The sequence below is a fragment of the Mugil cephalus genome, chromosome 22 (genome assembly GCF_022458985.1).
Source record: "Mugil cephalus isolate CIBA_MC_2020 chromosome 22, CIBA_Mcephalus_1.1, whole genome shotgun sequence".
Taxonomy (NCBI): domain Eukaryota; kingdom Metazoa; phylum Chordata; class Actinopteri; order Mugiliformes; family Mugilidae; genus Mugil; species Mugil cephalus.
Window position 1 is genome coordinate 15,584,884 of NC_061791.1, and position 21,459 is coordinate 15,606,342.

At 43.3% G+C, this 21,459-nt stretch overlaps 1 protein-coding gene across 2 annotated transcripts in view; it reads right to left on the bottom strand.

Annotated features, from left to right (window-relative positions):
* Positions 1-85: 85 nt before the first annotated feature.
* Positions 86-21,459, bottom strand: part of ptprz1b (protein tyrosine phosphatase receptor type Z1b) — a 65,085-nt gene continuing 43,711 nt past the window's right edge. The window contains exons 10-32 of one of the 2 annotated variants that reach the window (XM_047574765.1): positions 20,676-20,802; positions 20,533-20,585; positions 19,737-20,210; positions 19,418-19,601; positions 18,697-18,918; positions 14,251-14,395; positions 14,070-14,161; positions 13,893-13,978; positions 12,140-12,160; positions 10,624-10,720; positions 9,424-9,506; positions 9,216-9,350; positions 8,614-8,745; positions 8,341-8,498; positions 8,123-8,258; positions 7,807-7,953; positions 7,584-7,677; positions 5,466-5,539; positions 5,246-5,374; positions 4,017-4,169; positions 3,746-3,888; positions 3,531-3,666; positions 86-3,434 (exon numbers count right to left, since the gene is read on the bottom strand). In XM_047574765.1, coding sequence (XP_047430721.1) covers positions 3,291-3,434; positions 3,531-3,666; positions 3,746-3,888; positions 4,017-4,169; positions 5,246-5,374; positions 5,466-5,539; positions 7,584-7,677; positions 7,807-7,953; positions 8,123-8,258; positions 8,341-8,498; positions 8,614-8,745; positions 9,216-9,350; positions 9,424-9,506; positions 10,624-10,720; positions 12,140-12,160; positions 13,893-13,978; positions 14,070-14,161; positions 14,251-14,395; positions 18,697-18,918; positions 19,418-19,601; positions 19,737-20,210; positions 20,533-20,585; positions 20,676-20,802 — 3,165 coding nt within the window. In that variant the 3' untranslated portion in view covers positions 86-3,290. The remainder of the gene's footprint in view (positions 3,435-3,530; positions 3,667-3,745; positions 3,889-4,016; positions 4,170-5,245; positions 5,375-5,465; positions 5,540-7,583; positions 7,678-7,806; positions 7,954-8,122; positions 8,259-8,340; positions 8,499-8,613; positions 8,746-9,215; positions 9,351-9,423; positions 9,507-10,623; positions 10,721-12,139; positions 12,161-13,892; positions 13,979-14,069; positions 14,162-14,250; positions 14,396-18,696; positions 18,919-19,417; positions 19,602-19,736; positions 20,211-20,532; positions 20,586-20,675; positions 20,803-21,459) is intronic. The other variant, XM_047574766.1, reaches the window with a different exon arrangement.

The window sequence follows — 21,459 nt, forward strand, 5'->3', positions numbered from 1 at the left end:
AACGTACGCGAGTAGATTTCCCTAGCAGCCTAAGTGTGAGCGTAGCGGCTTTTTCTGACACCTCTACAATGAAGAAGAGACAAGCCAAGGTTTGAAACAAATCTTTAATTTTGCTTTATACAACTGCACCAGTTTATGGCTGGAGATATAGACATTAAGATGCTACCGTAATCATAGAGATAAAAAGAGATAACATTCCATTAAAACTATAAACATGATCAATATTTCCAGGCTAAAATTATCAAATAGAATCCACACAGTTATATATACTGTATGTGTAAATGACTAGAAAATCACCTTTGATAGTAAAATAGAAAATATATAGAGGTACAGTATAAACGTACAGTAATTTGGCCTTAGGTGTATTCAGGGCTATATACACAGAAAGAGTTTTATTCCAGTTAGAACAGGCCTGAATCACCGAGCGTGTTCAGTCGCCTTCTCCTCAATGATTTTTGTGCCGTTTTGCGAATCCAAATGAGAAACCTGTGAGGTGCAAAACAGCCACAGAGAGAAGCGGCAGCGTGTCTGGAAGTGATTCAGAGGCTGATGGATCGTGTCTGACGCAACAAAAGCATTTGGGCTCCTTCAAAGATTTAAACAGTCATAGCAAGTGGCACAGGGACGCAGACGGAACTGCGGGGATTCAAAGTGGGAGCTCTCTGTCTGAATTTCTTTCTGTATCACTGAGGATAAACAGAATGGAAAGTCTCCCCAAATATCAAAAATGCCGCATCACCGCCGCAGGAACTTTGCTCAAAGACTAGGAAGCTTCAGGGGTGTTTCCACAACAGGGGCCAGGGTCTAAATTAAATTCCAGTGACACTGAAAATTCAAAGTTAGAGCTCTCAGCTTCTGAATTTTATTTTTCGTCTGTGCCATTGAGGGTGAACAGAACGGAAAGTCTCTTGAAATATCAATAATGCCACATTTCCACCACAGCGACTTTCCTCAAGAACTAGGAACCTTTGAAGGTATTCAGTGTTTTTCCACTGGAGGGACCAGGATCTGATTAAATTCAAACCCATAAGCCCCTGCAACACTGGGGGTGGGGTTTGCAGTAATGAACTTTTCTGTTTGGTCAAGTGCTCGCAGTTTTTTATTTAGCCACTTCAGCCTTTATTAGTCTGTAGCTGGATTTACGGTTTAAAAGCTGAACGGTTTATATGAACATCTAAGTGTAGCATTTCAGGCATTTTCGGCTTTATTACCACTTTTTTCACTTTTTTTCCAGCAATGATTCATGTGACTGAATCATTGTCAATGTTATTAGCAGTATTAGCTGCGTCACACAAGTCAAGTTACATGTAAATCACTTTATATGGCAGTAACAACATGTGGTCTGAAGGAACCTTTTAGTTCCTTTAAAAAACTAAAAGTTCCGGGAACTTTGTATGGAAACAAGACTCAAGTTCAGCTGTGTGTCCTTCTTTTCATTGCATCTGGTGAGTATTTCTAACAGTCTCAACTGAATGACAAGATATTTTTTTTTCAGATTATCTTTTATGTTTTATTCTGCTAGAGGTTCCTCGCTGCTATTCTGGTTTCAAAAAAATTAATTCGTGAGCAGAACCCCAGACCGAAACTTTTACAAAACATCCGAGGCCGATGACATTTCACTAATAAGCTCAACAGTATATCACCTTAGAAAAATAACACATCAATGTTTTGGCATATTAGTCGCACGGTTGTATCAAAATGGGTTTTAAGTACCATAACGTGAATTACAAAAGGCACTGGGTACCAGGAACCATGGAGCCAGTGGACAGGAGACAGCAAAGACTAGCAGTCGTTACATTATCACTAGTGACGTCTTAAGAGAATTTGGTTATGAAAAGCATTCTTATATAGAGATAAGGATGTCGTGGTAGTCTGAGCCCCAAAACCTGCTGGCTGGTGTGCAGTGCATAAAATATTTGATAGGAAAACAGGAGTTTGAGAAAGTGTCATTTCTTGCATTAGTTCCCTTTTTAACGTCAAGTGACGACTTTCATTTCTAAGTATGTGTTTCAGAAATGTCACTCACTAGGTGATTTTCTTTTTTTTTTTTTTTGAATTTCTGTTTTTAATAGAAAGACAGACTTCAGGAGATCATTGGAAATGATAAAAGGGTAAGTAAAGAAGCCACAAATAATAATAATAATAAAAAAAAAAATCTTAAAGAAAATCAGAAGTAATGAATTTAAGATAACTCTATAACTGGAATCATTAAGAAGACTCCGCCCACCATTAAGAAACATCAGTTCCACTGGCGTTGATTTGTACATAGCGTGTGTGTTTAGCTGAACAGAATACTCTTAATAGCTGTTTGGCTTTCTCTCTGCTTCCTCAGGCTCTGTGATGACAACCTGCACGTATAAAGGTGGAATGTTTGCAGGTTCCTGCTGATAAGGCAGCCAAGCTTTTCATGGTACCTAATATGGTATCAATAACTAATGGCTTTATTAATAGTTGATACATCATTTAAAGAACAATCCTGTGCTGCTGTTTTCAACCTTTTTGTGAGCTAAGAATGAAGGTTTTTCGTTTTCTTACAAGCAAAATGTGTGTTTAGAAATGTTGGGAGTTCCTTTAACCATTCCTAAAGCCATTTGTTCATTTCTAAAGAGTGCCTTAGTATGAAGCAGTACCTTTCCCTCTTTGACAGGACGTTGCCCACTCCGTCTGATTTGAGGGCTAACAGCAGAAAGGAGCACGTCCGTGGCTCTGTCTGCGGCGCGGGCTAACACCGACACACGGATAAAAGGTCACTTTTAATGGTCTGACTAAACCCGACAGACGTGTTGGGTGAGTTCATGAAAAGAAATCCTTTGAATGGCTAAAAGCTTTTAGGTGCAGTTACTGTGTCAGACAGCAGAAGTATTTAGAGCTCCTGGTAATGGGCCTCACTCGTCAGGAAAAGTGACGTTTGGTTTTCATAACATGTGACTCAGAGTGAAGAGACCGGACTATACTGGATTCTTACGCGGTTACGTCCGTATCATTTTGGACGCCGATACGATATTTGTTAATTTCCCAAAACCTGTTCAAGTTGTAGCTGGGCATTAAGTTCAGACTCTCAGCTTTAATTTGAGGGTTAGGATCTAAAACCAGCATAAGGAGAAGATTTCTTCCTCCCACTCCAATGTAAACACCTTCAAATTAAAGCTGAGAGTCTGCTCGTTGAGCCCATGTTCATTCTAAGAGATTATTGTTGAGATGTTACTCCCTCATCACATGCAAGGTGTGCTCCTCTCCTCTGTTTACTGTATTTGTGTGTTAAATTTGCTCGTGTGTGTGCGTGTGTGTGTCTACATCAGCGACTCCAGGCTCTCTGCGATGTTGTTCTGTCCCAGCGGCACAGACCCGTTGGTCTCCGGACTCTGCAAGGCTCTCTGGTCCTCCTGGCTGCTCACCAGGCTCAGCACAGCTCGGTACAGGTACTGGTACTGCTCCTGCAGGGGGAGGAGGAGGAGGGGGAGGGCACATAGCTTTAAGTCTGTCCCCGACACGTTTAAATGCTGATTCTTTAAGCGTGAGTCGGTGCTTACTACATCATTAAACACCCCGGGCCTCATGAGGTTGGTCATTCGTGCCACCTGGTAGACGTCTACCGCTCCCTCCTCCTCCAGCTGGCTCGAGAGGGTGGTGAGGGCGCAAAACAGCCCGGACGTAGCGCCTCCCAAACTGCAAACGCACATTTAAGCACGCGAAACAAAGAACAAAATGTTGCCCGAAAGAGGCTGTTAAGCTGTTTCATACTCACGGATCATGTACGACTGTGGGTCCTTGGCTCGGTCGGCTGTGCTCTCTGACTTTGCTGACAACATCAAAACTGTTTCTGATGGGACTGTCTGGGTTGGGCCAGAAGAGGGCGCTGTACTGACGCACCTCCAAGACGTAATTGTCCTAGATAGATGCAAAGATAGAGGAGAAAAAATATATGTATATATTAAAAAAAAAAGGGAAAGCTTGACGCCCTGATTGTGTTTAAATGTGACGATACAGAATGTGAAATGCCATCTGAGCTGTGTCACCTGCAGAGACTCCACCGTGAAGTCCTGCACCAGGAGCCTCTCATCATTAGACAGACACACGTGCTCCTTGCCGGAGTACGACACAGTGAAACCTTCAAAGATCATTGGTTGGTCTTTACTGGGCCAGTAGACGCAACGATCCCCCGCTTCAGTCTGACAGAACAGGGAAAAAAAACATTAAAAGTGAGTGGGATAATATTCACTAATATTCACCACCATCACTGCGACCCAAATCAAAGACTATTTTCAAATTTATTGAATGAAAAGTCTGCGCAGTTTGAACCTGAGATAGTAGAATATCACAGTATGAAAACACATAAAAAACAACAAAAAAAAACAAAAAACAAATGCAATGATAAAGGAAAACAACCAGCAGGTGGCGATGTTAGAGAAGGAACTATTCCCTTTTACTTAGGCTCAATCTGCTGCATTTAAATTCAAACCAAAACTCTTCACTTCAGTTACTTCAACTTTTTTTTAAACAGACTCAAAGGAGCTTTCATGCACAAGCACAAAATAAAAAAGTCCAACAACTGAGAATTAGTTTCAAACTGACTCAGAATATGGAGCTGAATACCCACTCGTTATGTAGCTTTAGCTGAGAATCTTCACTTATTGAAACAACCAACACTGCGCTATGGAAAACATCAGTTTCTTTAGTAGCGTTTTTTATCCACAAACTACCCACAAAACAAATTAAACAAATAGCGCAATTTTAAGGATTCAAGCATATAAAATTAACTTTTCTTCTGATTCCCTTATCAGTAGGTAAATACTGAAACACATTGGTTTTTGTCCTAAGTATAAGAAAATCCATATCTCACATAACCTGCATTTCACCAAAATAAATGAGCAGATCCAAACAAACTTTGCACATCTTCTATGGCAGGGGGTTCGTGACCCCTAAAATCTTTGGTTGATTAGACATTTTTTATATATATTTTTTAATTTTCCCCCACAAATTTAAATTTATTTAAATACATTTAAACATGAATCCAAGATATTTTAGTGAAGGGATAATGATAATTATAATGAAAATGATAATGTGTATTTATAAATAGCACTAGTTTAATATAGAACACATATAATAGGTAGCGGGTCCCTACTTAATGTCTCTCAACCGCCGACTAATGTTAAGCAGTGTTATGAATCCAGGACACTGTTGATTTATTTATTTATTTTTGCCCGACCCATTGACAAGAATCTCTGATCTAGAGTGTGTGTTTTACCTGATTGTGTGTGTCTGGCAGACGCACAACGGTGCATGTGTTGTGCTCCAGGATCATCCTCCAGAAATCCTCCACGGTGCTGCTCAGAGGAGTCTGGCTCACTATGAACTCCTTGCTGCAGTGGCGTCCCTGTGAAAACACGAGCATCAGACTGGCAGCAAGCGCTTGGTGGACGTTTGAAGAAGCAAACTAATGAATGCACCATTTCCAGCGGTCTTACCATCACGTAGGAGGCATTGATGTAGCCCGTGGAGTTTGTTTCTGAAGCGGTCAGAGAGACTCTTGATCTCTCCACTGCACAAAGACACAGAGACGGGAGTTAAAGCCGACAAAGTGTTATGTAGTCTGGCATTTTAATGTGCCTCAGAGCTGAGGATGTGAATACGTGTGATTTTTTGAATGGGCAAGAAATAATAAGACACATTTCTCACATCAGGCTGCTTTTTCCCCACAATCAACATACAACAAATGCCCATCATCCAGTGCAGCATCTGTACGTCTCATTCACATGCATTTTTATGTAATCATAAAATAAAATACAAATATATTTTAAATAATTACCAAGGGAGGTTCTCACAGATACTGCCCATATTCATTGACTGTATATACAGGTATAATCTATAAGGACAGACAGCAGAACTGCTCCTCTAAAGTGAAGCCAAAGCAAGTAGAGCTCCCCCTGGTGACTGGCTGCAGTACAGATCATAAGCTCCACCTCTTACATGTTAGTGAATTGGGACGAAATAAAACACTAAGATACACGTTAAATAATTTTTTTTTCAGTGATAGTTTCAGTCATTTTAGGTAGTTAATATGATACTAGTTTTTAGTTTGTTATTTGATGCCATAAAAACAGGATGTGATATACTGGCAACTACCAGTTGCTATGCCAACTGCTCCATAAAGATGCCCTGTGGGATTGTGAGAGTTGTAAAAAAAAAAAAAAAAGATAAGTACAGTGTATAATTCCAAATTTCTCTGTAACTGGTGGAGGTGGAGTAAAGCAAAAACGTGAGTGTGGGCCAACGACACATGGTCCATATTTATGCAGTCTATGCTAATCCCTGAAAGTCCTCGTCTGCAGCGCAGCCTTTTCTTATATTGCTCACCACATGACACGACATCACATGAAATTATCACAGCAAATCTTATCTGATTTCAACATGGCCGACTTCATGAATTTATTTCATTTATTTGGATAAAATTGCACTTTGACGGATTTTCATATGCTTTACTCGCCCATTATTAACCAGTTTAATACTAATACTGATCTCATACTCTAATATCTCCCTCTCTTTGTGTAGACATGTCAATCGGGGTTGCCGTGGTAACAGGTGGTAACAAGGGCATTGGTCTTGCCATCGTCCGAACCCCATGCAAACAGTTCCAAGGAGACGTTTACCTCACCATCAGAGATGTGTATGTACAGTAGCTGTACACCTAAACATGCTGCAATATCATTACACAAATTTACTAAAGTGTCGCAGACAAATATCCTGTTTCTGCTTCGTTTCTCATTGTTCTCTTCTCCTGCTAGAAAGCTGTTTGTCCATGTATAAGAAAACACCAGTAGCTGAGCCAACAGCTTGTATAAGGTTTGTCTTAGAATTTAAACCCCCTGGAAAGCTGGTTCTTAACTCACAAATTCAACGTTTTTGTTAATGACCAAAAACAAGTAGTAACAGAGACACTGGGTGAAAAGAGAGAAAGGAGGATCCAGCAAACATGTGAACCTATTCTAGTTAAAATCCAAAATTACATTAAGAATCTGTAAATAATAATATTTAGTTCTGCCTCAGGGTGAAACAAAGTCCTTCAGCACTGTGTGCTTGTAACTAGTTTTGTGGCTGCTCACATCTTTCAGGAAATAATTAAATCAGGATGGAGCATCAGCAGAGAACCTGGGCACTGACATTTATTCCTGTTCTGTGGTTCGTGCAGCAGCTCTGCACCTTCTCACCCCGGCCGCCACGCGTTTGACCTGCTACCCTCCGGGAGGAGATACAGGTCAGTAAAGACTCACACCGGACTAAGGAACAGTTTCACTCGACAAACACCATCAGTAATGATAAAAACCCACCTAGTATTTGAATTCCTATCCAATATAATAATAATATTTGTGGTATTGGCTGTTGGTTGGTGACTATTTATTTTTTGCAGTATGTTTCAAATAGAAAGTGATGGCGATGAAGAGCTGTGAAAGCACCAAAGTCTGCATGGATGAGAGATTCTTAAACGAGGCCAGAAAAGACAAAAATAAAATACAAATTTATGATAGAATTACTTAATAACTTGCTTAAAAACAGCTTCATCTGTGAATAATAGTGTCCATGCTTACCAGGCATCAGAGCTCTGGCTCTGTTCCTCTCAGCGTTGCCGTCCTTCAGGGCGGTGCTGTAGTCTGCGTGCTTGGCCTGACGCTGACTAATCAGCTGAAACGAGTCGGGGGAAAGAAAAAGACAAATATTTCACGTGCACAGCTGCAGGAGAATAAAATGCTCAGGGGCCGTTGAAGAAGAGCTAAAAACCAGAGGCTGATTCAAGATGGGGGGAATAGGAACCTTGAATTGTTTGTCCATGCGCGTCCTGCCTGTTGCGCTGGGGGTCAGGAGGTCGGACACGTACGTGTGGAGGAGCTCAGAGGTCACGGAGGTGTCCCGGCTCAGGACGGCCTCCACCAGAGCATCATGGATGAACACGTACTGCTCCTGGAAGACAGCGCCAGATTTAGTAGCGTCCTTCAACACGCGCATGTCTCCGTTACATTAAAGACCTACATGTATCTCCTTTTCACTAGTGACTGCTCATCTCATTGTAACTGTCACCTTAACTAGATCTTAACCTGACTCAGTCTTTATGATGGATGAAGATGCTCACCTCCGTCTGAACCAGGAAGTTCCTCTGAGTCCGGACGTGTTTCAGGAAACCGAGGACGTTGACTGTCCCTTGATCGTGGATCTGCTGCAGCATGCTGTCGATCACTATGTAGGTTCCTGTCCGTCCCACACCAGCACTGTGACGGACATAACACGCCTTCAGAATTTAAGTACTTAAGTTTTTAATTTCACATGTACACACACAAACGCACACTCTACCTGCAGTGTACCAAGACAGGTCCCATCTCCTGCGTCCGGGCCTGAGACGAGGCCCTGATGAAGGACAGCACGGGCAGGGTGTACTCTGGGACGCCCATGTCTGGCCACTGGGTGTAGTGGTACTGGAGGACCGTGTGCTCCACTTTCTTTTGAGACGCCTGACGGACCGGAGGCGAGGTGTGTTTAGTGTGAACAGGTCACGTCACTACAGTCAGTGCTGTGTATGGATGTACCGTTAAAAGCGAGTTAAACAGGGAAGGCACGTGGATGCACCTTATTCGACGTGTCCCTCACAGTAAACGCCCGCAGCGTGTAGTAAGCCAGGGTCTTGGTGTTTTTCAGGGTCACCTGGTAGGAGCCGTATTCCTCCGTGTTCTCGTCCGGCCAGTACTGATCACATTTTGTCTGTGGGAGGATGAAAAAAGAATGTAAGGACAATGAGTCAATTCCAGAGATATTAAGCCTTGGATTTGGTGGCACGCATGTAAAGATAATCCTACAAGTGTGTTACAAAACCGGAGAAGCCTCTGCTATTTCTCATCTGTCAGACCGCAGTGAAACCGAATGGAATATCTTATGCAATCTGGACTTGGAATAGTGAAACTGGTGAACAGGTTTGATGTGAATCAGTGGGCGTCTCCTGCTGACAGGGAGAAGAGATGCAGAAAAAAAAAAAAGAAAAAGGAAGAGCAACCGCCTGCAGACAACAGTTTTGAATCAAAATTTCAAAGCGACCGATGCAAAGACAGTGAAATCATAAAAGAGAAAGAAAAACAGAAATATCGCAGAGCAGCAAAAACGAAAGATTTGAAGGTTCTCTGTAGCAGCGTGTCTGTCAGATCATAGAAAATGTTTGTGTTTGTGTCAGCACCCACCCGCCCTTTCTCCTTCAGATTAGTGATCATGACAATAACGCCGATGTTCTGCTGCCAGATCATCCTCCAGAAGTCTTCTCTGCCGGCTCTGAGGGGCCCCTGAGCCGCGATGTATGCCCTCGTTCGCTCGTAGCCCTGCGAAGGGAATGTGTGTTAGCTCGTGACTCGCTGGATATGAAACGCCACTGCGCCAAAGAGACGGACTTACGTCGACAAAGTTGGCGTTAATGTAGTCCCCGCATTTCCCATCTCGGTCCAAACTGTTGGAGAGCTTCACTCTGCTGTGGTCATCTGGGAGAGGGACAGGGTAGTTAGCATGTTTTGGGAATTGAATAATGATGGGTGACCACACTTCAACGTTTTTCAGACCAAGGACCCCAAACTCATGAGAGATTAAGTAGGGACCCCCTACCTAACATATGTGTTCTGTGTTAAACTCAGCCTTTTTATAAACATCCGTTATTTTCCTCATTTTTGCATTCAATATGAAGCTATTCAAATAATAGACAGGTGAAAATATTCATTTTTTGGCCGTGAAACTGCCGTAAACATCAACTTATCTGACATAAACAAAATTATTATGTGAAATTATTTGATCCATTTTGGCCTCAGTAGTTGGTTGATGGGAGTGAGCTGCACTGTTAGCTTCTATTCTGCTAATATTACAGCGTGATTCTGGATTTCACCTGTGGACTCAATATGTTCCCGGCCAATTGCAGGGAACCTGATAGAGTCAGTGTGTAATACGCAGCCTTGCAGCGACAGGGGCGGGGCCTACTGTGTACGGGAGGCTTAGTGCGACACTCTGTGTGTGTCTATTGTTGAGACAGCTCCCGACTGAAAGATGATGTCTTGTGGCTCTATTCATCCCTTTGCTAAAATATACTGGATTCATATTAATGTGCATTTAAATAAAAACTGAAAAAACTGAAAAAAAAAAACATAAAAATGTCTGATCAACCAAAGATTTTGTGACCCCCCCTGTCCCTGCAGTACCTCCACAGACCCCCAGGGGTCGCTCAGCACCAGTTGAAGACCTGTGCACTAAATTATATTTAAAATTATATTATATAGAATTTTTTTCTTTTTAAGACAGAACCCAGAACTTAATCGCCCTGTTTTTGTTTTAGTGCAATTAAGAGCGAGTAAATTAGGGGAACGTTTAAATCAAACTATCCTTTTTTTAATTTCTTAAGAGAAATAAGTGAAATTTGGCTCGCTGCTGCCTGCTGTTTAGTCCTCTGTCTCTTTGTTGTGTTCTGTCCAGCTCAGTGGACAAATCAGGAGCAGCAGTTATTTTCATTGAGAATTCTGTGGTCCAGATTAGACTCTCTGGCTGCTTCTGGCCTGAATGTTTAACACCGATTAGGAATTAGGCAGTAGGTAAACAGTGGGAACAGTGACGCACAGGCCAGAATGTTGATGTATCTGTTCTTGCTTTTGTTGTCGGGGTGATTGGAGCTGTCGGCGGTGATGCCCATGTCCACCGTGCACGCCTGCACCTCCTGAAACACAACAGAACACCCAACACATATAAATGGAAGCTTAACCGCAACACGGTGAAAGTCACATGAGGCTGGAGAAGTAGGCCTTCATTTATTTTGCTGCATTAGCTTTTTATATGAGCCAGTCAAGAGTCTACAGTGAAGACAAAGCAGCAAGAAATAAACACTTAAGAATGTAAGAACATAATGGAAAGCAATAGGTATGTGAGAGAAGAAGAAGTAAAAACACTTACTAAGAGGCACTGGAATAGTCCCAGGTTCATGCTCTACACAGTTCAGTAAACAGGAGGTAAAGTCATTGTACTCTATATATTTTCAAGGGGTAAGGCAAGAAAACTGATAAAGACATGGTGATTTTTTTCCATGGTGTTGAATTTTTTCTTCAGTATAATAAAATATGCTGCTTTTTCAGTCCACTACGAAATGCAAATTTACGATTTCGACATGCAAAATTAATGGCTGAGGTTATTTATCAGTGGTCAAATGTAACTGAGAGGAAAAGACTGAGAATGTTTTCTCATTAGATCACATTAATCTTTTCTTTAGGGGAGATAATTAACAATTTTAAAAAATGCCTATAAAACATAATGTATGTAATTGCATTGATTGGCATATTGCAAAATGGCAACATAAGCATCATGATAATAACATTAACCGATCAGGCATAACATTATGACCACCTTCCTAATATAGTGTAGCTCTCCTTTTTCATATATGTGCCTGTGTCTGGCTGCAACCTTGCTGCCATCAAGGAGTGTCACTGCTATGGGGTGGGGGTGGGGGTGGGGGGGGCCTGGTCTGGTCGGGCCTAGGTGGGTGCTACGTGTCCAAGTAACATCCACACGAATGACAGTTCCAAAATATTCCCAGCAGAACACTGAATTGTCACAAGACGCTCAGTGTTGTTCGCTTCTCCCGTCAGTGGTCATAATGTTGTGGCTGATCGCCGTACTACGGCGCATTCATTAGTTCCCAACCCTACAACTTAAACCCCATATTTCAATACAGCTGGAGGGAGGAAAGCTATGAATGAAGAAGTCGTGACTGATTTTCTGCACGATTAAAACGTCACCATGCAGCCTCATAAAACAGGTTCACTAGTGAAATGAATTCCAATATAACGTCCTGCACCAGATTCTATTTAATGACTGTTCATTTTATACTGAACGGTTGGAATTGAATGATGATTCTGGAGGATGTAGATTTACTGTTACAGATACTGTTGAATGCATTTGTTTCCACTTGTTTGCCTAATGAACTGGTAGGAGAGTTCCCCCGTTTATTTTATCAGCAGGTGGTGAAACAAGAGAGGTTTCTCGCTTCTGAGCAAATGCCTTTTTCTTTTCTTTTAACTCAGACTAAAAGAAAGGGCAAGAAAACAACACCTCTGCAACCGGAGAGGGATGGCAGGAGTCTTACCTCGTAGGATTCTTTGACAATCTAATGGAGGGTGGTGAGGATGCAGAAAGCACGACGATGGTGGTGGAGGTGGTGGGAGGAGAGTGGGGGAGGAGGGGGAGGGGGGGACAAGATGACAGACAGACAGGGAGTCAGTGCAGGTACAGGAATCTGGGGTCTCAGATACACACAGAGAGGCGGCGCTGAGCGGGAGACGCTTTCCCCGTCTGAGCTGTGGGTTTTAACGCGCGTCAAGGCATCGTTTCAAACGTGCAAACACCTAAAATGATTTATTTCAATTCTTCATTGATGCAAATTGTAGGTTTATTATCGCGGTCGCGGTGAAAAGCTAAAGCTTTGTTACAAACCGGGGGAACGGGCACAAAATACGGCGGCAATTACAAGGGGGAATTACACTTGGATGAATCCTATCTGTGTGTGTGCGTTGCTCAGGAGGTTCATGCTAGGAATCGGAGGTGACTAATGCCATGCAGATGTTCCCGCGGTTCAAACTAATCCACAAGCTGCTCCCAAGCCCCTAACCACCAGTCACAACACGTCAACGCTCCACGTGAGCCGTTCGTGAAATCTTGTCGCGCGTTCAGCACAAACAGAAAAGGAGATTTGTTTGAGGCAAGCCTGGCAGTCCGCAGCAGGTCGTCTTTAATCCATCTCTTCTACCTTTTTGAGAAGCTCCGATCTTCTATTTTCAGTTTGTGAAGACTCGAGCTGCGGTGCTGGAACACCATGAATGTATACTGCTGTACAGGGCTGGGCGGTATGACCGGGAATGTATATCACGGTGTTTTTAAAAATTTTCCACTGGTTGACAGATGAATTAATGCAGTAGATTGACTAAGGATGGACTGTTTCACTGAGATGATGAGTAAATATTGTAGAATAATTCCACACTAGTAGTAAAACAGGTTAGCACTGCCTGCAGATGCGGAAATCTGGGGACAATTACAGCTCGGAGATAAAATAATAAAAAGAAAAAAGAATTAAATGTTATCAAGATGAAATAAAGAAACAGGGACAATTACGGTTTCATTCATTTTGACATATTTAAACATATTTAAACTACTATGTCTGTAATGTCAACAGCAGCGAGACCGGTTACCGTAATAACTGTAGTCTGCGTGCAACACTTTTTTTTTCTCATTCATTAAAAGCAAAAATTGTGGACATTTTCGGGGACAGGTCATTTTTTAGACCTTTCCATCTTCACCACGCCTCGCAGTGACGTAGTCGCACCATGTGTTTAGAAGCGCTCCATTGAAAATGGGTCCAGTCTGAAACAGTGTTTCATGGTGCTGCGTTACGAACGGTGTGTAATCAAATACACTGTTGTCCTGGTATGTTAAAAATCCATATCACAACGGGAAAAAAAATACTTGGAAAAAAAAAAAAAGGATTCGGTATGAACCGGTGTACCGCCCAGCCCAACTGTTGTAATGTAATTATATTATAATAATAACATACACACTTCCAGTCAAAAATTTGAATTGAATGAGACGCGGTGTCCAAACGTAGACTGGTAGTGTAATTGTTGTACATGGACACAGCACATCAGCGTCGGGCTAAATGATATTTCTAAAAAGCGTGATGTTAATAGAAATATGGAAGAGCATTAAAAAGCTGTGACAAATGAGTTTTTTTATTCACCACCTTTATACTCAATGGATTAATCACCTATAAGAGCGTCCATCAATTTCTTTAATTGTCTAACTTCTGGGACTTTTTTCTGAATAGTGTTACTGAAAATCCGACGCACCTCAAACTCTTTGCAGAAGGTGTTGGTGGCGTGGAGCTCCATGACATGCTTCACAAACTGCTTCACCGTCAGAGGCTCGTGACCATCTGTAACACAGGACTGCGTTCACCAAATCACCAAATCAACAGTATTTTTTTGCGGCGCTGCAGTTACAACCTACTGGGCCGTGTGCGTTACCTGTGGCCAGCAGCAGGGGGGTGGACGGAGCAGACACGACTTTAGGCGAAGTGCTGTCGTCCGGGTAGAAGTTGGCCGTCTGGAAACAGTTTCTGTGACCCGGAAACAAACCAGAATGTGAGTGGAAGGGCACAGGAGGAAGTGTTAGAGGCAGACGCTGTGTGACTTCGCCTGTGCACACCTCCAGTAGATGAGTATGCCCACCAGAACCAGCAGGCAAAGGATGGTGAGAGTGGAGACGACGGCCAGGGGAATGACCGTCCTCTTCTCCCTCTCCACGCCCTCAACGAGGGCAACCCGGGACTCGTGGCTGCTGTTGCTGCCCTCTGAAAGAGAAGAGAGGAGGAGGAGGATGATGATGGTCAGCCGAGGGGGGAGGGGGAGAGGGCGGCTGAGGGGCAGACAGATTTTAAGATCAAGGATAATCTTTCAATCCAAGCTCATATTATTTAGATTACATGTATAAAACAGGAGAAAAAGGATCTAAAACGTTTAACAGAATATTTGAACAGCAGGGATTCAGTCCATTTAAAGCTCTCATATTATGCAAAATTCTCTTTATAAAGGTTTTTTTAACAGTAATATGTGTCCCCACAGCCTGTGTATGAGGCCCAGAAGTGTAAAAAAATTCTGTCACTTCCCTCGCTTCCTTGATCCACTTTTTAGCAAATGTGTGCTCAAACATCTGAGATTTTTCACTTCATGCAGAGAAATAACCATTCCCTCCAGTAGCGGATACTATGGGCTGTGGGGGGCTTCAATTTTTCTCCTCACAGACTCTCGCAAATACACATGGCAAAAGTATAAGCAACGCACGGCCGATGATCTGTTGCTGGCTGCATCGACAAACCGTAATAATAACCCTTACAGTTAGCAGAAGCTAGCGTAAGCTACATGGTAGTAACTGTAACAACACATACAAACAAACTTAGTGACATATTCAGACACACAATATTTTTTAACTAACTATTCAGAAACGTCCTGCTGCAGCCACAGAGTCTGAACTTCTTCAGGAACATCTTCTGGGTTTAAACAGCTCCACCAGCCATAGTCATGAATCCACCATGAACATTAGCACATGGTGATGCCATTGACTGTATATACTATGGACAAACCTGTCTTGACGTCACCCATTGGATTCTGAACCTCAAAAAGAAGCCCGAAGTGGGCGGAGCCCGCGGTCGCCATCTTGGATCAGCTTTACTCCACCCAGATGCGGATATTCCAAATATGGACATGGGAGGTCGTGTCGGACGTTAAGACCCGCCCACCCAACTCCCCGCTAATTGTTAGCTCAGGCACCACTGGGCACTTGAAGCGGGAACGCCCTTAATTATGCATTTTAAACCTTAATAAAAAATAAACGAATGAGTTACAAAAAAAATTCACTCCCCGTACACGTAATAAACTATTGAGACCAAAACCATTATTTGTACCAGGCTGTAAACATGTTTAATAATGCTTTTAACATGGGGGGTTATGGGATTTGCTTCCGTTTGCAGTCAGACTCAAGTAGCCACTTGATGAACTACAGTTTTTTGCACTTCCGCATGGGCTTCATCTTTCAGACCGGGAGGTTGCCGCTTGGATAACACCATCGAAAGCCGCATGGAGTAGGCGTGGACAGACACAGCTCATTAGCATTTAAAGGTACAGACACAGGAGCAGCCTGTTCTCAGTAGAACTCTCTAGAGTGACTTCTTGACTGGATGAAATTCAGGACCAAGGCTGAATTTGGCGAGAATACACTTTGAAAACAATAATGTTGGACCTCTGACGCCTACATGAACATTTGTAAAAAAATGTATAATGTGGGACCTTTAATTAAATTTTTTCAGGTTCCAGATTTTCAGGTTCTCCTCATACCGTCTGGAGAGAAACGATATTTGGACTGAATCTGCAAGACAGCGTTGTCTATAAGGTGAATCGTTAACAATATTTGCCTCTTTGCGTCTATGTTTTACCTACTCAAAAGGTTTTCTGCAAAAATTTCCTAGTACCATCCTCTACAGTAGCCTTATGCCCTAATATTATATGCTATGTATGGTGTCGAGCGCCCGTTCATTGAATAAAGCAAAGGAAATGAATCTATTTGCACTTCTTTTATCACTGTTTTGGTCTCCACCTCCTCATGACAGAAATGTCCGTCTCTTCAGCTGCCAAATGTCAGACTGCATTCACAGTTTAGTGGCTGTCTGCTTCAACAGAAAACTGCTGCCCCTCCACAGCTTGAAACATCTCAGAAGGATTAAATAGTAAAACTGCAGTCAGTAGATCCAAAAGAATTAAAGATAATAAAATGCTCTGTAGTGCTTAGGGGAGATATTGTGACCGTGGCTAAATGCAGAAAAGAGCACCATCTAACGCAGACATGGAAAATGAACTGTATATATTCTGTAAGAGGCTCAAACATGATCCGATATTTACCTTCCATTTGCTCCCCAGCTGCTTTGTTTCCATCCGTCAGTCTGTACAGAGGGACAAGGTGCCCCACTGCAGGACTTCTGGCAGCATCAATCGACAACCCATCCACACTTGAGAACTCTGCTACAGCTGCAAACCCACCAGCTCCTCTCACCTCTTTACTCCCTCCTTCTAAGAATTCTTCCCTATCCTGGCCTCTGCCAAAAACTGGACTGTCAAGAGTTGCATCTTGACGGCCTTCACCTATACGGCTTGTGTTGCCTTTTTCTTCAATGCTGTCTAACAGCGGGGAGTCTGCTGTAGGTTTAGAAACAGATCCTTCATTGTCGTAATCCCATCTGCTGCTCTTCTCACCATACTTCTGTTCACCCACAGCTCTGAAACCCTCTTTATCATCACTAACTTCCTTTGATTCTTCTTGGGTATCAATCCCTCCGTGCTCTCCAGAACCACCCCGTCCTCTGACCCACTGCCGCTCTCCTCTTTCGTTCCTTTATCTTCCAGCATGTTGGGGCCTGCTGAGATGTTGAGCTGTCTAACTCTCTTGTTTGTCTCTCTATCCACTCTCTGATCCCCGGCGTCGTTTCCTCCTTGTCCGGCGATCTTATCTTCATCCTCGCCGCTTAGCTCGGTTTCATTCTCCCCCACCTCTCTCCCCGATGCTGTTTCACACTCTTTCTTGGTGTTGCATCTCCAGGTTTGAGTCCCCAGTGATGTGCTTTTTTCCTGTGTATCATCCACTTTGAATCCAACAGTTGCAAAGGAAGATAGTTCAGTCGTGATTGTGGAAGTTACGTCCATTTCTGGATTGAGCCTGTTGACTCCGAGGCCAGATCCTGATCCACTACCCTCTGATGAGCTGTCTGACAAATGGAAACCTTTCGTATCATCTTCACGTCTATCCACCCTGACCTCCTCACCGTTGTTATCACGCGGTAGGATGGTGACACCACCGTGGACCCAGCTATCACTGTGAGCGTTTGAGGTATTTTTTTTGATAGTGTTCGTCTTTGATAAGCCCACTACAGTACTGGAGAGATAATCAGGTGGCAGAGAATGAGAGTATGTGGTGACTGAGTGAATTTGAGAACCCAGAGTAGTAGAGATCTCTGAAGAGCGCTCTTCAGAGGACTTGTCATTATGATGAACGATAGCACGGCTTTTCGTTTTGTCACGGAGGGCAGGAGAAGGACGGAAACTGCTGGCATATTCACTGATGGGCGTGAGCGATGGAGTCGTGACACCGAATAAATCTCCGTCAGCCGAGAATGACCCTTCAGGGACAGAGGCGGCGCGGTTTGCAGGGTTCACGATCGTTCCAGCTACACTGTTTGAGGGTGAGCGATCAGCGGTTGAGTCCTCAACCCTGGATGTGAGCGCATTTGCTGCAAGAAAATCCACAGTAAAATGCCGGTAAAAAAGAACATTGCCAGGCATCTAATCGTAGAAATGTGCACTTTTAAAATGTCGGGAAAGACTGAAGACTTGAAGTTCTGAGATACGGCGCACAATTTGATTAAAGGTGAGAAATTTAATCAGAGGCAGTAGAAGTATTCACGTCCCACACCATGTACGAGAAGAGAGACAAGAACTGGAAGTCAGAAACGGCCATACATGGTGAAGCAGATGAAGCGCATTCCTTAAGAAGGACAGAGGAGAAGAACGGCCACCACCAGAGGGCGTCGTTGAGTCGCAGCAAAGGATTCAGACACAGAAGGAGTCCTGAAAGTAGATGCAAATCACCAAGCTCGAATGGACTCGAGGAGATTGTACGGAGGCAGGAAAAATTTGACCTCTCCCAGTCACATGCTGAAAGATTTGTGGAAGAAGCATATTTCATTTCTGAGCCAGATTATCACTGTAATCATCACCAGCGTCACCTTATTCTTTTCTGGCTATCATCATTCATCATCCCCACCGCCGCCACCAGCATTATTAACATCACGTCACTATACAAAAAGCCTCCCTCGACCACAGAGCGCGGCGGTGATTAGCCGCGGGGTAGCGGGCCATTAAAGGAGAAAAGGCGAGCATTCACCGCAATTAAGTCCAGCTGTCTGCACACCACATGTATTCACACCATGCTGCTGTTCAGTCAAATCCCCCCACAGTGAAAATTCACAGCCGCTTTTAACAGTAAGTGAATATTTTTTATGGCATGTGATTTGTTTTGGGTGGGTGTTCTTGAGGGTCCCCGTCTTACCGTTGAACATGGGCTGAGTCGTGTGCATCAACACTCTGAGGAGAGACGAGGTGGTGAGCGATTTGTAGACTGAATTGGCGAGCGTGTTGCTGGCAGGTGCCGTCTTTTCCGTGACCCAGAGGGAGGAGGGAGTGTAGGATGAGACTGTTTTGGGTACTGGTTTGTTTACGGGGCCGTCGTTGTCTTCGGAGGACGACTCGGAGCCTTTGTCCACTTCATTACCTGTGGACAAGTGGGTTAGGGTTATTTTCAGATAAGCAGGACAGTATCTAAGTAGAAAATAATAAGTAAAGGAAATCAGTTTTATTAATAGACATTTATATAACTGGAAAAATCTGACTAAATACTTTCTGATCTTGTCATCTTTTCCAAGGCTTTCAGACTTCAATTAATACTTTAATAAAGTTGGGCTTGCAGTACAGGAGTTCTGAAATCCTTCCCAATTTTGAAATGAAGTTGCATCACAGACTTAAAGGAGAGATTTCACTGACAGTCCTCTCTCTAATCTCAAACGTGCAGAAACTAGGAGAGTTGAAAGTAAAAGTGCAACACACACTACTGTATATTGGTTAGATTATGGTGCCAGATCATGTAGAATTCCTTCGCTGGCTGTAGTGGAAGTACTGAAGTAATCTCCCAGATTCAAAATAAATATCAACACTTTATTTTCCCCGTCACGGCAGAGAAGTGTCAAACCGAGAATAAAGGTGTCAGATCTGACCTGGCACCACAGCACCAGACACTGGTGCAGATGAGGTGACGGTTTCCAGAGGAGAACTGTTGACTGCATCTTCATAGAAGATGTCTGTGACTTGGACGTCCTCCACGGGAGGGGTGTACAGGTCCGACTGGGAAGAGCTGAGGCCATTTTCACCATCTTGGCCCAGTGGATCATGATCACTTGCCTACAGAGCAGACAGAAGACCAAAAAAAAAAGATTAAGATTAGATTAACTGTGAAAGGTTGCATCAAAACACGTCACCGCAATGAACCTTGTTGTGTCTCAAAAAACTTAAACATTAAATAATCTGACTGAGTACCTGATGCGACAACACTGACAACGAGGCCTCTTCTGTGATTTGCCGGCGGATGGTCGGCGGCGTGGTTGTCCGAGCAACTGGAAACAGGAAGCCCGGCTGATCCGTGGCCCAGATCGCGCTATTGACGTCCACGCCTCCATTGGTGAAGGGCCGGTGTGTTGGGATCAGCTGGTCGCCATCAACGCGGTTCCAATCCATATCATCGAGCTTCGACTTGTTTCTGCCCGGTTTCTTCCTCGCGTTCTGGTTGAGTCGAGTTTTCTGCGGCGCGGTGGAGTCGGAGCTAGTCTTTGGGGTGGAACGGGTGCCGATCTGCACCGGGAGGTTCTGATTTGCTTGGGTTTGGTCAAAGGGTTGGTTCTGGTAAACCCTGGTCTGCTCCACTGGGACCTCCTCCACTGGGCTGTGGTCCTCAGGAAGCAAATCCACCTGATTCTGGTTCTCTGGCCTCTCCCAGTGAGCTCCAGATGAGGCCTAGAAAGAATAATCACTATTTTGTTGAGCTACACCACAGGATGTTGGGTTATTTAGAGGGACAGGTCTTCATACTGAAGGAGTAACAGATAGCTGGAAGATGATGGAGGAAGTATCCAGTCGCTCTTAAAGTCCCTCATCAACTTTTACATTGCTCTCAAAAACACTCAATGACAAGCGAATTACGAATATAATTACATTCATTTGCATAGTAATTAGGTTCACGGACATGATTGAACACAGGGCAAACGCTGCAGAATAATTGTGCAAAATTTAGCACAATTATGGGGTCAGATGAAACGGCAGATACACACTGTCCTACCTCCTTGTTGCCTTCAACGTCTTTCCTGACGGGGTCGGGGTAAGACTCGCTTTCTAGAATGAGAGGAAAGAAACAAAGACTCTGAAAATGAAACAGTTCAACTGTGTGATCTTTCTGTGCACACAGTTTCTGTGTGTTTGTACCTGGATCTTCTAAAGGCATGTCCACTATAATCTGGTCGCTCCATCGTCCCCTGAGACCGTTGGTGCAAACAGCCACCACCTGAACCACGTAGCTGCTGTTGGCCAGCAGGCTGGAGATGATTACACCCTGTAAAGTCACACAGGGGAGCTTATATTAGTGGTTTTAATTGGTTGTTATTTAACACTGCTACTAAAATAAAAGAGTTCGCTGCAATAGTCATCCTGGCCGTGCTACTGTTCAACCTTGGTCTGTTTTGTCGAACGCTCTGCATTCATAATGAAGATAGGCAAAGGTTCAATAATGAAGATTTGTTCACACACTCTGTCTCTACTCCTCCACAGTCAATATGGGCTACAGCACTTCTGTTGCTCCATTGTCCATTTCCTTTCTTTCCCACAATGTCAAAATCACCTCATTCTCAATCTCAGTGTCACTACTTTGTCCAGTGATCACCCTAACCCTTTAAGGCCACCGTCTGTTGAGCTTCCCTCCTCCACCTCCTCTTTTTGTATCAGGTACTCAGTCTTTAGCTGTGTTTCCATTACAGTAAGAGGACATTATCTCAAACTAAATACACTTTTGCCAAAAATAATTTTATAAAAGCCTTCTCCTGTCTTCAATTGTCATAATATGCACTTGAATAAATTCGTTTTGATGGTACTCAAGCTGTAAACTAATGGAAACGCCACAACTACTACATTTTCAAATCCTAAATGAATCAATTTGAACGAATTTAGTAAAATGATGTATTAGGGGTGGATATTGGTAAGGACTTGATGATAA